This window comes from Platalea leucorodia (assembly GCF_965183815.1).
Source record: "Platalea leucorodia genome assembly, chromosome: 7".
NCBI lineage: Eukaryota > Metazoa > Chordata > Aves > Pelecaniformes > Threskiornithidae > Platalea > Platalea leucorodia.
Genome location: NC_138829.1, coordinates 72,157,673 through 72,173,197, shown reverse-complemented (window position 1 = coordinate 72,173,197; position 15,525 = coordinate 72,157,673). Strand labels below are relative to the sequence as shown.

The following is a 15,525-nucleotide window of genomic DNA, read 5'->3' as shown; positions in this document are numbered from 1 at the left end:
TGCTCTGGCCTGGTTGCTTTGGCTCCATCCTGGAGGGTTTCTGGGCTCCGTTCCTCCATCCCAACTGCTCCTCTCTCTTCCAGCCCCGCTATCCCCACCCTGTCCATCCCGTTGGACATGTCCCACCTAGGAGGGTCCCTGGGGAGCAGAGGGATGTGCTGGGCGGCTCCATCCCCCAGCTTGGGGGGCTGGCTGTGCTGGGGAAGGGGGTCCCTGTCCCTGCCAACCCCGCTCGCTGTGGGAGCAGAAGGGACTGGGGTGGCTTTGTCCACTGGCTGGTCAGCTGCGTCACCCAGCGCGGGCTCTGGGATTTCACCCCGCCGTCAGATCTGGACGCCCCCGTCTGACTCAAGGCGAGCGGTATTTCCTTATTAGCAGCGCGGTGCTCGGAGCCCGCTCTCGGGATGAGTCCCCACGCGGGGCTGGTGAGCTGCCTGCGGGCAGCCTGGCTCTCGGGGAGGACGCGGCCCATGGCGTACCGCCTGGCCCAGCTGGAGGCCCTGGGATGCTTCTTGGACGAGAAGAAGCAGGACATCCTGCAGGCCACCGCCTTGGACATGGGCAAGGTGAGACCACCGTGGCCAGGGCGGCTGGTGGGGAGTGCTTCCCCTTCCATCACTTCACTTTTTCCCCCCTCTCTTTCCTTTATCTATAAAACTGTATCTCAACCTGAGCGGGGGAGTGGTGCCCTTTGTTTTTTGCTGTTGTCTTCAGCTTAGCCTTTGGGGATGCCCCTGGGGGGGAAGCACACAGCAGCTCCCTCTGGCTGCAGAGAAATGGGATGAATTAGCTCTGGGGAAGCCTTCACCGAGAGCAACTGGGGGCCCTTGTTCCCATCTCCACCTCCGGAGCCACGTCTGCACCGTGCCGTGTCTGCACCGTGCCGCGTCTGGTGCAGCTGAGGGTCTTGAGATGCCAAATCCATGTCTTCGACCGTGACCTTCTATTGTGTAGAAGTGACCTTCGGCACGGGGCGGCACGGGGCCAGGCAGCGTGCCGCGACGCAGGTGGCACGCCGGAGGGGTGGCTGTGCCACCCTTCCTTGCCACTGCAAGGCCACAGGGTGGCCCCGGGGGTGCCTGCCCCAGCAGATGGTCACACCCTGCTACGGCTGCCAGGAGACTCCATGTTGACCCCTGTGAGGACAACCATCGTGGGGTGGCCACGGGGCCCACAGCGGTGGCCATGATGACCTCCTGTGTGTCCCCAGCCGCCCTTTGAAGTGGAGCTCTCCGAGATCTCCATTTGCAGGAGTGAGCTCAATCACGCACTCAACAACCTGGGCACCTGGATGAAGGACGAGCACGTGGAGAAGAACTGGGTACGGGGCAGCGGCTGGCCGGGGACGCGCGGGATGGGAGGCGGGCATCTCTCACGCCACCCTTCCCTCCGCAGGCGACGCAGCTGGACTCGGCCTTCATCCGCAAGGACCCCTACGGGGTGGTGCTCATCATTGCGCCCTGGAACTACCCCATCCAACTCCTCCTGGTGCCCCTCATCGGGGCCATCGCGGCCGGTGAGGCTGGGCTGCATCCCTGCCGTGCTGGGGGGTACCAGCACCTCACTGGGGGGTTTCCCGTGTCCTCCCCGGGGTGGGAATGGTTACGGTGGTGGGGCTGCACTGGGGGCAGGTCTTCTGCTCCCCAAGAGCGAGGTCCTTACCAGGAGGGAGCTCCTGTCCTGCAGGTAACTGCGTTGTCATGAAACCCTCCGAAATCAGCAGAAACGTGGAGAGGCTAGTGGCCGAGACGCTGCCCAGGTACTTAGACAAGGTAGGAGAGCCCTCTGCTGTGGCCACCTCCCTCTCTAGGGACACCTGCCCCGCTGCGTCCCAAACCTGCTCGGCCCAGCCACGTCCCCCCATGCGCTCTCTCTGCTCCTGCCCGGCTCTGCTGCCACACTTCCCACCCCCCCGCCTCGCAGGACTGCTTTGCCGTGGTGACCGCCGGCGTGCAGGAGACCACCAGGCTGCTGGAGAACAAGTTTGACTAAATCTTCTTCACCGGTACGTCCTGCGGGAACGCTCCAGTCCCATCCCTCTCTTTGAGGCTGCCCCAGCGAGCCCGGCGTGGATCCGGTGGGACGTCTTGACCACGCTGGGCTCATGCTGCTTCCCCTGCCCACAGGCAGCCCCTCCGTGGGGAGGATCGTGATGGCAGCCGCTGCCAAGCACCTGACGCCCCTGACGCTGGAGCTGGGGGGCAAGAACCCCTGCTACGTGTCCGACACCTGCGACGTGCAGAACACGGCCCGGCGGGTGGCCTGGGGCCGCTTCTTCAACGCGGGGCAGACCTGCGTGGCACCCGACTACGTGCTGTGCAGCGCAGAGATGCGGGAGAAGCTGCTGCCCGCCCTGCGCGACGCCATCACTGATTTTTACGGCCGCAACCCTCGGGAGTCCCCCGACTTTGGCCGCATCGTGGGGGACAAGCAGTTCCAGCGGGTGCAGAGGCTGCTGCGCAGCGGGTGTGTGGCCATCGGAGGACAGACGGACGAGGAGGCGCGCTACATTGGTGAGGGCCCGGGGCGTAGAGCCGGAGGGAGGGCAGAAGCGCCGGGTGGGGGGCCCACTGGCTGCGGCCCGTGACACCCAGGCAGACAGCCCGGGCTGGGCTCTCCCCCCGCAGCCCCCACGGTGCTGGTGGACGTGCAGCAGGATGACCCCGTCATGCAGGAGGAGATCTTCGGGCCCATCCTGCCCGTCCTCACGGTGGCCAGCGTGGACGACGCCATCGCCTTCATCAACGCCCGGGAGCGGCCGCTGGCCCTCTATGTTTTCTCTTCCTGCAAGAAGGTGCGGAGCTGGGCTGGGAGCAGCACCCCCCTCGGCCTGGGTCGCATCCTGCTGCGTGGGTCTGGGTAGCCACAGGCCCCCTCCCCAGTCGTGGCTGCTCCTTTGGCCTTGTCCTTGGTCACGGGAGGAGAGAGCCCCCCGTGTCCCCAGCCACGCGTGTCCTGGTGTACCCCAGGGAGGAGGCAGACAAGGGGCGCCCAGTGAGTGCTCAGCACCCCCCTGCCCTCACCCCCCAGGTGGTGAACCGGGTGCTGGAGCGGACGAGCAGCGGCGGCTTCTGCGCCAACGACACCATCATGCACATGACGCTCACCTCGCTGCCCTTCGGCGGCATCGGTAGGTCCAGCCCCAGGAACAGGGTGCTGCCGGCCCCCCCGCCCGCTGCACCCAGCGCTGGCGGGGCCAGGGTCCTGCCTGCTCCCGGGGGAACCCTGCCCGCAGCCCTTCCAGCGCTGCCACCACCCAGCACCCCGCCCGCAGCAGGTCCCGGGGCTGAGTTCCCAGCGCCGGTCCTGAACCCCTGCCTGCTCCAGGGCCCGGCCTGGTACCGGTGCCCCGGTGCTGCCCCTCCCGCCTCCGGGGGCTGTGCCGGGGGTCAGTGCTTGGTGACAACGCTGAGCCCCTGCCCTGGTGCCTGTTCTTCCTGGCCTCGGAGTCCGGGTTCCCGCCCTGAATTCCCCCGGGCCTGTGCCCAGCGCCGGTTCCCCCGGAGCGGGGCTCTGAAGCACGGTGCTCCGCAGGGCAGAGCGGCCTGGGCCGCTACCACGGCCGCTCCAGCTTCGAGACTTTCTCGCACCCGCGGTCCGCGCTGCTCCGCGGGGCCGGCCGGGAGGCCCTCAACGCCCCGCGGTACCCGCCCTACGCCCCGGGCCGCCTCCCGCTGCTCCGGGCCGCCACCGAGGCCAAGCGCCGCGCCGCCTGCACGCTCCTCTGAGCCCCGCCGCCGCAATAAACTTCCGCTTCCGCTTTGGACGCGCCCCGCCTCCTTACGCCCCGCCAATCACCGCGCCGCTCCGCCGCCCCCCCGCCCAATCCACGAAGCGCCCCCCCACGTTCCCCCCACTCTCCCGTCCCTCCGGCCAATGGGAAGCGAGTTTGGCGCCGCCTGCCCCGCCCTCCCGCCGAGGCTCCGCCTCCTCTCCGTCCCGTGACCCCTCGGCGCCTGCGCAGTGCGCTCCGGGGGCGGGGCCACGGGTCAGGACGCCTGGGTCCTTGGGGGAGGTGAGCGGGGGGGGCCGCGGCCCCGGGGGGGCCTCGGGAGGGGCCCGTGGTGGCCCGTGGTGGCCCGTGGTGGCCCCCAGGTCCCGCCTGAGGGGGAGAGGGGGCGGCCGGGACGCCTGCCCCCCCCTCCCCGGCCGGGGACACAGAGCTGGGGCCTTCCTGGGGCCGGGGTATCAGCAGGGCTGGGGGGGGCTTGGGGGTCCCGTGGGGCGGGGGAGCCTGGCTGGGTGCCTTGGGGGGGTCGCCCGGGTCCCTTGGGGGAGGGGGGCAGGACACAGGAGCCCTGGGTGCCTCTGGGGGGGGTGGGACACCTGGGTCCCTTATGGGGGGGGGGACGGGGACAGGGACAGGGACAGGGACAGGACCCCTGGGTCCCTTTGGGGGAGGTGGGGGGCGCAGAGGACTCCTGGGTGCCTTGGGGGAGTCAGCCGGGTCCCTTGTGGGAGGTGGCGGGGGGGGACAGGGTGCCTGGGTCCCTTTGAGGAGGGGGTGGGACATCTGGGTCCCTTGGGGGGCAGGTGGGTGGACACAGGACCCCTGGCTCCCTTTTGGGGGGGGTAGGACATCTGGGGCCCTTGTGGGGAGGGGGAATGACAGAACAACTGGGTCCTTTTGGGGGGTGGGGGGAGGACCCCTGGGTCCCTTATGGGAGGTTGGGGGGGGTACAGGACCCCTGAGTCCCTTGTGGGAAGTTGTGGGGGGGACGCAGGACCCCTGGGTCCCTTGAGGGTGGGTGTAGGACCCCTGGGTCCCTTGTGGGAGGTGGGGGGGGACACACAGGACCCCTGGCTCCCTTATGGGAGCTGGAGGGGGGGACAGGACCCTTGGGTGCCTTTGGGAAGGGGGTAGGACCCCTGGGTGCCTTGCGGCAGGAGGAGGGGTGCCGCGGGGGTCCGGGTCTCCTCTGGTGGAGGGTTGGGGTCAGTGGGAAGTGGGGGGGTGGGCGCCAGGCCCCCCCAGCTGCCTGCCGGCCGGGCACCTGGGGGCTGGCAGCGAGCCTCAGGCCGGGCCCCTCTGCCGGCAGCAGGACCGGACATGGCGGCGCTGCGTTTGCTCTACCGGGCTGCCCGCACAGGTGAGGGCCGCGCCGGGCACCCCCTCGCCCCCCTCTCCCCGACCCAACCTCCCTCCTGACCCCTCTCCTTCCCGCAGGCCCGCCGGCCCCCCTGGGCTACCTCTGCCCGCTCAGCACCACGGCCCCCAGGGACTCCTACAGTGAGTAAGGGGCGTGCGGCCCCCCCCCCCCGGCCCTTCCCCTCCGCCCCGGGGCCGCCTCCGCGCACCCCAGCCCCGCAGGGTGGGCGCAGCTTCTCCCTCTCTCCGCAGAGTACGTCAACGTCCAGGAGCCGGCCATGGACATGCGATCCATCACCGACCGGGCTGCCCAGACCCTGCTGTGGACGGAGCTCTTCCGAGGTGAGGTCCGGAGCCGGCTGGAGGCCTCCGCGGGCAGAACAAACCCCTCCCGGCCTCCCCACGCGCGGCCCCCGGCCCGTCTTTGGGGTGCCAGCCCCCCTGAGCGTCCCGTAACCCCCCCTCTCCGTCTACCAGGCCTGGCCATGACGCTGAGCTACCTATTCCGGGAGCCGGCCACCATCAACTACCCCTTCGAGAAGGGTCCGCTGAGCCCGCGCTTCCGCGGGGAGCACGCCCTGCGCCGCTACCCCTCGGGCGAGGAGAGGTGCATCGCCTGCAAGCTCTGCGAGGCCGTCTGCCCGGCACAGGTCAGCCTTCATCCACCCTCATCCTCCTCCCGCTGGCTCCGGCGGGACGGTGCGTTCCCCGGAGCGGGAGCTGACGGCGATCCCCCTCGTCCCGCGGCAGGCGATCACCATCGAGGCCGAGCCCCGCGCCGACGGCAGCCGCCGCACCACCCGCTACGACATCGATATGACCAAGTGCATCTACTGCGGGTTCTGCCAGGAGGCCTGCCCCGTGGACGCCATCGTGGAGGTGAGCCAGGGGACAGAGCCGCGGGGCGGCCAGACCTCCTGCCCGGCGCGGCGGGGCTCCGGCGAGCCTTGAGGGCGAACGTCTCCCATCTTGGCAGGGCCCCAACTTCGAGTTCTCGACGGAGACACACGAGGAGCTGCTCTACAACAAGGAGAAGCTGCTCAACAACGGCGACAAGTGGGAAGCTGAGATCGCGGCCAACATCCAAGCCGATTACCTGTACCGGTGACGGCCGGGCGCTGCCACGTCTCCTCCCCACTCCCCTAATAAAGGGTCTGGGGGGGTTTTGCCACCCCCCCGTCTGCACTGGGGGCACTGGCCCCTTCCTAACCCGGAATTCCGGCTTTTTCCGTGTCTTTTCCTTTCCAGCGCCGGGGCAGGGGTGGGATTGACCCCTGCAGGACTTGAGGGGGGGGCACGGGGGGTGCGTGGTTGCATCTTGCGGAGGGGGACGGGGGTCCTGGGGCTGCCGTCACCCGTGTCGGGATGGGGCACAGGAACGTGGGGAGCAGGGGAAGGATGCGGGATGGGGAGGGGACGTGGGGGGGTTGCGGGGGGCAGGCGGGGTGGGTTAGGGGCTTTTGGGGGGGACGTGGGGGGCGAGGCTGGTTGTGGGGGGCAGGCGGGGTGGGTTAGGGGCTTTTGGGGGGGATGTGGGGGGCAAGGCTGGTTGGGGGGGGCAGGCGGGGTGGGTTAGAGGCTTTTGGGGGGGCCCCTGCCCCTCTCCCCCCAGCGAGGGGATGCCCCTGCCCGCAGCCGCCTCCGGGGCCGGGGGGGTCTCATTCCCGACCCCCAGGGTCCCGGGGTGCACACACGGGGGGGGGGTCCCGGTGGTCCCGGTGTGTGTGGGGGGTGGTTTCCATTTCCACGCTCCTCGGGGGCCGGGGCTCCGAGGGACCCGCGGAGGCGGCGGGGGATGCGGGCGGGGGATGCAGGCGGGGGATGCAGGGGGTTCCCGGGGAGCGGCGGGACCGGTTCCCCCCCGCTCGGTCCCTCCCCGGGGCCGGGCCCTTCCTGGGGAAGAGGAAGTGCCGAGCCCGGCCGGCGCCGCGCTCCTGGGAAGGGGCGACCGGTGCCCGGGGCGGCCCGGGGGTTGCGCTGGTCCCTGACTCAGCTGCAGCTGAGCGGGGCGGGCACGGACACGGGTGGGGTGGGGGTGGTGGTGTGAGGGGGGGGCGTGGAAAGTATTTTGCAAAGCCGGTGCTGGGGGAAAAAGTGCGTGTGTGAGCGGGGCGGGTGGCTGCTTCCCGCTGGCCGCGGCTGCGGGGACATCCCGGCTCCGCCACCGCGGCCACCCCCGGGACCCCCGGCGTGACCCCCAGCCCCGCTCTGACCCCCCCCCAGCCCCGCTCTGACCCCCCCCACCCTTGCTCTGACCCCCCCCCCCACCGCTCCCCCCCCCCAGGTGGGTGCCCTCAAGGCTCTGCAGCCCAAGGGGGGGTCCCCGGGGTCCCCATGGGGTCCCTGTTCCGCAGCGAGGAGGTCTGCCTGGCCCAGCTCTTCCTCCAGTCCGCCTCGGCCTACAGCTGCGTCAGCGAGCTGGGCGAGCGGGGGCTGCTGGAGTTCAGGGACGTACGTAGGGGCCGGGGGGGTGGGAGGGGTGCCCTGGGGCGGGGGGGTGCCCTGGGAGGGTTTGGGTGCCCTGGGGGCAGGGGTTTGGTCTGGGTGGGTTTGGGTGCCCTGGGTGCAGCAGGGTTGGGATGGGTGGTTTAGGGTGCTGTGGGTGCAGGGGGTTTGGTCTGGGTGGGTTTGGGTGCTCTGGGTGCAACGGGGTTGGTGTGGGTGGTTTGGGGTGCTGTGGGTGCGGGGGCTTGGTGTGGGTGGTTTTGGGTGCTCTGGGTGCAACGGGGTTGGGGTGAGTGGTTTGCGGTGCTGTGGGTGCAGGGGGTTTGGTCTGGGTGGTTTGGGTGCACTGGGGGCAGGGGGGTTGGTGTGGGTGGGTTTGGGTGCTCTGGGTGCAACGGGGTTGGGGTGAGTGGTTTGCGGTGCTGTGGGTGCAGGGGGTTTGGTCTGGGTGGTTTGGGTGCCCTGGGTGCAGCGGGGTGGGTGCAGATGGTTTGGGGTGCTCTGGGTACAGGGGGGTTGGTCTGGGTGGTTTGGGGTGCCCTGGGGGCAGGGGGTGGGTGCAGGTGGTTTTGGGTGCCCTGGGTGCAGGGGGGCTGGAGTAGGTGGGTTCGGGGTGCCCTGGGTGCAGCGGGGTGGGTGCAGGTGGTTTGGGGTGCTGTGGGTGCAGGGGGGTTGCGGTGGGTGGTTTGGTATGCAGTGGGCGCAAGGCGTAGATGCAGGTGGGTTTGGGGTGCCGTGGGTGCAGGGGCATTGGTCTGGGTGGGTTTGGGTGCTGTGGGTGCAGGAGGGTTGGGGTGGGTGGTTTAGGGTGTTATGGGTGTGGGGAACTGGGTGCGGGTGGCTTGGGGTGTCGTGGGTGCAGGGGTTGGGTGCAGGGGCGTTGGGGTGGGTGGTTTGGGGTGCCATGGGTGCAGGGGTTGGGTGCAGGGGGCTGGGTGTGGGTGGTTTGGGGTGCTGTGGGTACGGGTGGCTCGGGGTGCCCTGCCCTGGGGGCTGTGGCACGGTGCTGGGCCGGGGGTGCTGGGGCTGCCCGGACCCCCCGCACCGGGGCTGTGCCGTGACCGTGCCCCCCCGGCAGCTGAACCCCAAGGTGAGTGCCTTCCAGCGGCGCTTCGTGGGCGAGGTGCGGCGCTGCGAGGAGATGGAGAAGACCTTCAGTGAGTGGCGGGGGGACGCGGGGCTGGGCTGGGGGGCTGCTCGGGGGGTGCCCCCCACCTCACACCCCCCCACCCCGCTCCATCTGACCGCGGCTCTCGCAGCCTTCCTGCAGCAGGAGCTGCGTGCCGCCGGCCGGGCGCTGGAGCCGTGCCCCGACAGCCCGCGGGCACCGCTGGCGCGGGAGGCGTTGCGGGTGCAGGAGCAGTCGGAGCAGCTGGCGCAGGAGCTGCGGGAGGTCAGCCGCAACCGTGCCTCCCTGCGCGGGCGCCTGCAGGAGCTGCGCCAGTACCTCCACGTCCTGCGCGAGGGCCAGCGCTTCACCAGCCTGCCGGTGGGTCCGCGGCGGGGGGCCGCCATCCCGGGGGTGCCATTCCGTGCCCCGCTTCCCCCCACAGCCTCATCTCTTGGCTCCCCATCACCGCAGGCCCCCCTGGGCTCCCCGCCGCGGCCCCGGGCGCTGTCTGATCGTGAGCCCATCCTCGATCCATCCCTGCACCAGCACCTCGACCGCAAGATCAAGTAAGAGGGGCTGGCATGTGGGGCGGGGGTTGGGGAGGGGCCGTGGCGTGGTCATGGGGCAGTGGGCATGGCTGTAGGGTAAGGGTTGGAGATGGCCATGGGGCAGTGGCTTGGTCATGGGGCAGCGGGCAAAGCTGTGGGATAAGGGTTGGAGATGGCCATGGGGCAGTGGCATGGCCACGGGGCATCTGGGAACGCTGTAGGATAAGGGTTGGAGATGGCCATGGGGCAGTGGCATGGCCACAGGGCATCTGGGAACGCTGTAGGATAAGGGTTGGAGATGGCCATGGGGCAGTGGCATGGCCACGGGGCATCTGGGAACGCTGTAGGATAAGGGTTGGAGATGGGCCAGTGACTTGGCCATGGAGCAGTGGGCATGGCTGTAGGATAAGGGTTGGAGATTGGCCATGGGGCAGTGGCGTGGCCACGGGGCAGCGGGCATGGCTGTAGGATGAGGTCCGGGGAGGAGCCATGGGGCAGGGGCAGCAGCAGAGCCGTGCCCGTCCCATCGCCCTCGCCGTGTCCCCACAGCTTCGTGGCTGGTGTCATTCACCCATGGCGGGTGAGCGCCTTCGAGCGGCTGCTGTGGCGCGCCTGCCGCGGCTACCTGGTGGCCAGCTTCGTGGAGATGCCTGAGCCCATGGAGGACCCAGCCACGGTGAGTGGGGCACCGAGGTGGGGGCTGGCAGGGAAGGGGGACCGGGGGGCTGATGTGGGCTGACGTGGGCTATGCTGTCCCTAGGGCGAGAACATCACCTGGGTCATCTTCCTCATCTCCTACTGGGGCGAGCAGATTGGGCAGAAAATCCGCAAGATCTCAGACTGGTGAGCCAGCAGCCCCGCGCCACGTGTCTGGCCACGCAGAGGTTTATTTAGCAAGACCCGCTCCCGACCCCCTGACGGGGACGGGCTGGGGAGCCCTGGCACCCCCTGACACGGTGGCATCCGTCTGTCCCAGCTTCCACTGCCACGTGTACCCCTACCCGGAGAGCGAGGCCAGCCGGGCGGACACCATGAGTGGGCTGCACAGCCAGATCCAGGACCTCAGCGTGGTGAGCTGGGCACCGCAGGGGGACTGGGGGGCCGTGCCGGGAACCCCCCATCCCTGACCCGTGCTGGGCGCCCACAGGTGCTGGAGGAGACGGAGCAGTACCTGGCGCAGGTGCTGGACAAGGTGGTGCTGGCGCTGCCCACCTGGCGGGTGCAGGTGCAGAAGATGAAGGCCATCTACCTCATCCTCAACCAGTGCAGCTTCGATGTCACCGAGAAGTGCCTCATCGCCGAGGTCTGGTGCCCCGTGCGGGACCTCACCCAAGTGCAGGACGCTCTGCGCCAGGGATCGGTGGGTTGCTTGGTGTCCCCATGTTCTCGTGCCAGAGGTTGCTCGGTGTCCCCGTGTCCTCCTGCCATGGTGTCCCCATGTCCTTGTGCTGGCGTTGCTTGGTGTCCTCATGTCCTCATGCCAGGGGTTGCTTGGTGTCCTCATGTCCTCATGCCAGAGGTTGCTCGGTGTCCCCGTGTCCTCATGCCAAGGGTTGCTTGCTGTCCCCATGTCCTTGTGCTGGCGTTGCTTGGTGTCCCCATGTCCTCATGCCAGAGGTTGCTCGGTGTCCCCGTGTCCTCCTGCCATGGTGGGGCAGGTGCTGGGCAGGGGGATGCCGTGGGGCGGGTGCCGGGCAGGGGGATGCCGTGGGTCAGGCGCCGGGCGCTTTCCCCGCAGTACAAGAGCGGCTCGAGCGTGGAGTGCTTCGTGCAGCGCATCCCCACTTCGGAGAGCCCCCCCACCCTCATCCGCACCAACAAGTTCACCGCCGGCTTCCAGAGCATCGTGGACGCCTACGGGGTGGCCAGCTACCAGGAGGTGAACCCCGGTAAGACCCCCTGACCCCCTGCCATGGCCCAGGGTTGGCGGGGGGGGGCCTCTGTGACGCGGTCCCTGTGTCCCCGCAGCGCCCTACGCCATCATCACCTTCCCCTTCATCTTCGCCATCATGTTTGGGGACGTGGGGCACGGGCTGCTCATGTTCCTCTTCGCTCTCTGGATGGTGCTGTACGAGAACAGCCCCAGCCTGCAGCAGGCCAGCAACGAGGTGAGGGGGACATGGTGGGGGGCCAGGCTTGGAGGCACGGGGTGGCCTTGGAGGCACGGGATGGCCTTGGAGGCACGGGATGGGGCTGGTGATGTGTGACAGGGACAGTATGGGGCAGGGTTGGTGGTGTGGGAAGGGGATGGCATGGGGCAGGGGAGGTGGTGTGGGATGTGTGAGCCATGTTTGCCCCCACCAGATCTGGCAGACGTTCTTCGAGGGGCGCTACCTCATCCTGCTCATGGGGGCTTTCTCCATCTACACCGGCTTCATCTACAACGAGTGCTTCAGCAAAGCCACCGTCATCTTCCCCTCCGCCTGGAGCGTGGCCACCATGGCCAACCACTCTTCCTGGAGGTGGGACTCCCAACCCCACCGTGAACCCCCCCCAGGTCCCTGCTTGCACTGACACCCCCTCACTCTGCCCACAGCTCTGCCTACCTCGCCACCCACCCGTCCCTCACCCTGGACCCCAACGTCACCGGTGTCTTCCAAGGGCCCTATCCTTTCGGGATTGACCCAGTGAGTGTCCCATGGGGGAGAGGACGGGGTGGGACCCCTCGGTGGGGTGGCCCAGGGTCTCACCCACCTTGTCCACGATAGATCTGGAGCTTGGCCACCAACCACCTCAACTTCCTCAACTCCTTCAAGATGAAGATGTCCGTGGTGCTGGGCATCGTGCACATGGGCTTCGGCGTCTTGCTGGGGGTCTTCAACCACGTGTGAGTCCCCGCGGCTGCGCCCATGGGCTCTGGCCACCCATGGTCACGCGAAGGGGACCAGGGCTGGACTCACCCGGGTGGGGTGGGCGAGTGGGGGGGTTCTGTACCCCTACATCTGGGTGGGAGCCCAGGACACACAAGGGTGCACCACGCCAGGCTGAGCATGGCTGCTGTCCCCCTGCCCAGGCACTTCCAGCAGCGGCACCGGCTGGTGCTGGAGCTCCTGCCCGAGATGATTTTCCTCCTGGCTCTCTTCGGCTACCTCGTCTTCCTCATCTTCTACAAGTGGGTCAAGTTCAGTGCCGCTGACTCCAACGTGGCCCCCAGCATCCTCATCCACTTCATCGACATGTTCCTCTTCACTTCCAACGCTAAGAACCTCCCGCTCTACCAGGGGCAGGTAGCACCCTGCCGAGATGGGGGGCACCCGCCTGGGGACCCTGCTTTTTGGCCAGGCTGGGAGCAGCGGGGAGCCTCGCAGGGGCCGGCACTCGGGTACCCGGTGCCGGAGGGGGGATCCTGAAACGGTTCCCCTGTGCCGCAGGTGCCGGTGCAGACCGTGCTGGTGGTGCTGGCGCTGGCGTCGGTGCCCGTCCTGCTCCTGGGGACACCGCTTTACCTGTGCTGCCGGCGGCGCGCGCTGAGGACGGGCCACCCCGCGGTAGGGCTGGGGTCATGGCGGGGGGGGCTCAGCCGGAGGGGTGCAATGGGGTCTCACCGCCGGTGCCATCCCCACGCAGCCGGTGGCCACGGGGGAACAGGAGCCGCTGCTGGAGGGGCAGGAGGCTGGCAACTCCGTCAACGCCACCAAGGAGGACGTGGAGAGCGGGGGGCACAGCCCCGACGCTGAGGTGAGGGGCACCAGCTCGGTGGGCTCGGGCGGTGGGGTGGGGGTGGCTGTGCCCCCCGCCGATTTCCCGTGCCCCCCGCTGACATCCCGTGTCCCCTCCATCCCTGCAGCACGTGGACTTCGCTGAGATCTTCATGCACCAGGCGATCCACACCATCGAGTACTGCCTGGGCTGCGTCTCCAACACCGCGTCCTACCTGCGGCTCTGGGCGCTCAGCCTGGCCCACGCTCGTGAGTCCCCCCCGGCCCCCGCGTCCCCCACCGGGGCCGAGCAGAGCCTCACCCCCTCCGCTCATCCCCGTCCCCCCCTCAGAGCTTTCGGAGGTCCTGTGGACCATGGTGATGCGCCATGGCTTCGTGGGGCTGAACTACATGGGCGGTGTGGTGTTGGTGCCCGTCTTTGCCGCCTTCGCCGTGCTGACCGTGGCCATCCTGCTGGTGATGGAGGGGCTCTCCGCCTTCCTCCATGCCCTGCGCTTGCACTGGTGAGTCCGGCGCGGGGGGTGCCGGTGGGACGGGGTGACCGACCCCCCCCAACGCCACTCCTCACCGGCCCCTCTCCTCGGCAGGGTGGAATTTCAGAATAAGTTTTACGTGGGTGCCGGGTACAAGCTGTGCCCCTTCGCCTTCGCGCCCGACGTCTGGGAGTAGCTGTGCCGCGTGGATGCCGGGGGCTCGGAGAATCGGCTGGACCCAATCCCCCACCCCGCTGTGGGGAGCTTGGCTGGGGGGTGCTGGGGGGCAGGGTTCCCCCCCAAACCCCTGGGGCTGGGGGGCAGCGGAGGTCCGGCTGCAGCATCTGTGATCCTCGCCGTCCCCTCCTCGGCAGCGAATAAAGCCGTCCCCGTGGCTCGTCCCCAGCTCCGCGTCTCCGTCGCCTCTGCCGCGGGCTGGGTAGGGGGTCCCGGGGGTGGCCCCCCATCACTGCTGCCCGTAGCCGAAGGCGGGGGCCGTGGCGGTGCCGTAGGTGCCGAGCGGGGGGAAGGCGGGCAGGGGGTAGGGCAGGGCGCGGGGCTTGGCCCCCACATAGACACTGGGGGGGCAGGCGAGGGGCTGGAAGGGGGGCGCGGGCAGCTCGGGGAAGCCGGGGGGAGCCGCCGGCGGGGCCGGTTGTGGGGGCACGGCGGTGGCCAGTGCCCCACGGCTGCGGGGAGCCCCTGCGGGAGGGAGAGACAGCACCAGGGGCTCAGGCCCCCCCCCAGCCCCCCTACCTTTCTCCTGCTTCTCGGGGCGGCAGGGCAGCGCGGTGGCCCGGGCGCGGGGCATTGCACCCAGCAGGGACCCTGCCGGCACCCCGCACCTGCAAGAGAGATGGGGGCGTTCAGGGGGGTGGCGTGGAGCCCCTCATCATGGCATTGGGGCGGTGTCGGAGGGGCCTTACCACGGCTCGGGGTCTCCATCCCGAAAGCCCTTGGCGAAGGGGTTGCTGGCGATCTTCAGCTGGGTGATCTGCGGAGGGGAGCGGGGTCAGGGGGTCCCTGGGGGGGGGCACGCCGCTGTCCCCCCACCCCGCGGCTCACCCGGTGGTTCTGGTAAGCCGTCACCGCCATGAACTGGGTCTCGGGGAAGCTGAAGGACTTGAAGTTCTGGTGGGCGAAGCGCTCGCTGTCCCGTCGCGGGTCCACGAAGACCACGTGGAAGCGGGGCTGGTAGCGGTGCATGGAGTTGAGGATGATCTGGAGCGGGGGGAGAGGGGAGGTGGGCAGGACCCCCCGGGCAGGGGTGCATCGGGTCCCCCCCATCGCCCACCCCGGGGCCGGGTCCTCACGTGGCCGTTGTCGTCCAGGAGGTTGTTGGTCAGCTTGAGCTTGTCGAAGGAGACGATCTGCCGCATCCACTGGGCCCCCTTGGCCGGGGAATCGGGGTGGAAGTGGACGCGGCCGGGGGCTGCTGGGTCGGCTCGTCCCGCCGCCAGCCAGGAGGAGCTGTGGAAGGCGTACCTGCGGGGCGAGGGGGGGCTCAGCACCGCCAGGATCCGGCCGCCCCCACCCCAGCATCCCCATCGCCCCGTCCCCACCTGTATCGCTTGTCATCCAGCGGGATGAAGTCCATGAGCAGGACATAGTCGGCCAGCGGGTCCAGGCCTGACAGCTTCACCTGGAAGGTGGGGAACATCCTCCTGCGGGGACGGGGGGGTGGGAAGGGGGTGCCCCCCACCCCGGCAGCCCCCTGGCCCCGCTGCGGTACCTACCTGCCCGCCTTGGTGACGATCATCTCGGTGCCCAGGCGGTTGAACTCCTCCCAGAGGCTGCCCATCTCCAGCCGTGCCGCGGCGTGGCACACGCGCCGGTTCTTGCCGTCGGCCCCCGGTCCCTCGCTTGCCCACCCGGGGCCGGTGCTGCAGGGGGGCCCCTCGCCCGGCCCCCCCAGGAAGGCTGCGGAGGGGTGAGGGGGTTTTGGGGGGGGCCCTGATCCTGCACCCCAGATGTGGGAGCAGACCCCATGCACTGCGGCCGCCCCATCGCATCTTCCCTCTGCGGAGGCATTGGGAGGACCAGGGGGGTCCTGGCCCCCCCCCCAAAGTGGGGTTTTATCCCCCCCCATCGCAGCCCTACTCTCCTGTGCGGCTAGGTGACCCACTGCACCCCAAAACCACCGCGGGACCCCACCGTTGGGTATGGGGCAGCGTTGCCACGGGTGGGTTTTACCTGCCAT

At 69.5% G+C, this 15,525-nt stretch overlaps 3 protein-coding genes and 1 pseudogene across 7 annotated transcripts; 3 read left to right on the top strand and 1 right to left on the bottom strand.

Annotated features, from left to right (window-relative positions):
• Window positions 1-338: 338 nt before the first annotated feature.
• On the top strand, window positions 339-3,728 carry LOC309593169 (aldehyde dehydrogenase family 3 member B1-like; annotated as a pseudogene). Its single transcript, XR_014230911.1, has 9 exons — window positions 339-566; window positions 1,211-1,321; window positions 1,396-1,516; window positions 1,687-1,772; window positions 1,924-2,005; window positions 2,127-2,513; window positions 2,628-2,794; window positions 3,031-3,130; window positions 3,535-3,728. The product of XR_014230911.1 is annotated as an aldehyde dehydrogenase family 3 member B1-like (transcript).
• Window positions 3,729-3,971: 243 nt separating this feature from the next.
• Window positions 3,972-6,305, top strand: NDUFS8 (NADH:ubiquinone oxidoreductase core subunit S8). Of its 4 annotated transcripts, none has more exons than XM_082318313.1 (7): window positions 3,972-4,015; window positions 5,043-5,090; window positions 5,168-5,230; window positions 5,342-5,431; window positions 5,567-5,739; window positions 5,840-5,968; window positions 6,066-6,305. In XM_082318313.1, exons 2-7 carry the CDS (start codon window positions 5,051-5,053, stop codon window positions 6,195-6,197), a joined length of 627 nt encoding a protein of 208 aa, XP_082174439.1. In that variant the 5' UTR covers window positions 3,972-4,015; window positions 5,043-5,050; the 3' UTR covers window positions 6,198-6,305. The 4 variants fall into 4 exon arrangements, with proteins under 4 accessions (XP_082174439.1, XP_082174440.1, XP_082174441.1 ...); XM_082318314.1 differs by having other exon boundaries at window positions 3,975-4,015; window positions 5,040-5,090; XM_082318315.1 differs by lacking the exon at window positions 3,972-4,015 and adding an exon at window positions 4,041-4,185.
• Window positions 6,306-7,373: 1,068 nt separating this feature from the next.
• Window positions 7,374-13,721, top strand: TCIRG1 (T cell immune regulator 1, ATPase H+ transporting V0 subunit a3). Its single transcript, XM_082318161.1, has 19 exons — window positions 7,374-7,540; window positions 8,613-8,691; window positions 8,794-9,023; window positions 9,117-9,211; window positions 9,743-9,869; window positions 9,954-10,036; window positions 10,170-10,263; window positions 10,341-10,553; window positions 10,932-11,082; window positions 11,162-11,301; window positions 11,498-11,655; window positions 11,730-11,820; window positions 11,902-12,020; window positions 12,207-12,420; window positions 12,565-12,681; window positions 12,761-12,871; window positions 12,981-13,101; window positions 13,184-13,355; window positions 13,440-13,721. The coding sequence occupies exons 1-19, from the start codon at window positions 7,424-7,426 to the stop codon at window positions 13,519-13,521; spliced, it is 2,514 nt and encodes an 837-aa protein (XP_082174287.1). The 5' UTR covers window positions 7,374-7,423; the 3' UTR covers window positions 13,522-13,721.
• Window positions 13,722-13,791: 70 nt separating this feature from the next.
• TBX10 (T-box transcription factor 10) lies at window positions 13,792-15,525 on the bottom strand (the record flags this gene model as incomplete). Its single annotated transcript, XM_082317323.1, has 8 exons — window positions 13,792-14,027; window positions 14,082-14,170; window positions 14,252-14,319; window positions 14,391-14,546; window positions 14,639-14,810; window positions 14,888-14,989; window positions 15,062-15,245; window positions 15,519-15,525. The coding sequence occupies 8 exons, from the start codon at window positions 15,523-15,525 to the stop codon at window positions 13,792-13,794; spliced, it is 1,014 nt and encodes a 337-aa protein (XP_082173449.1).

What these genes read in the sequence shown, in the direction of transcription:
- TCIRG1 (XM_082318161.1), top strand. Translation starts at nt 7,424, where the DNA reads ATGGGGTCCCTGTTCCGCAGCGAGGAGGTCTGCCTGGCCCAGCTCTTC. An exon ending in GGAGATGGAGAAGACCTTCA is followed by an intron (nt 8,692 to 8,793) that starts GTGAGTGGCGGG and finishes CGGCTCTCGCAG; the next exon opens with CCTTCCTGCAGCAGGAGCTG. An exon ending in TGAGGACGGGCCACCCCGCG is followed by an intron (nt 12,682 to 12,760) that starts GTAGGGCTGGGG and finishes ATCCCCACGCAG; the next exon opens with CCGGTGGCCACGGGGGAACA.
- NDUFS8 (XM_082318313.1), top strand. Translation starts at nt 5,051, where the DNA reads ATGGCGGCGCTGCGTTTGCTCTACCGGGCTGCCCGCACAG. An exon ending in CTACCGGGCTGCCCGCACAG is followed by an intron (nt 5,091 to 5,167) that starts GTGAGGGCCGCG and finishes TCCTTCCCGCAG; the next exon opens with GCCCGCCGGCCCCCCTGGGC. An exon ending in AGGCCGTCTGCCCGGCACAG is followed by an intron (nt 5,740 to 5,839) that starts GTCAGCCTTCAT and finishes GTCCCGCGGCAG; the next exon opens with GCGATCACCATCGAGGCCGA.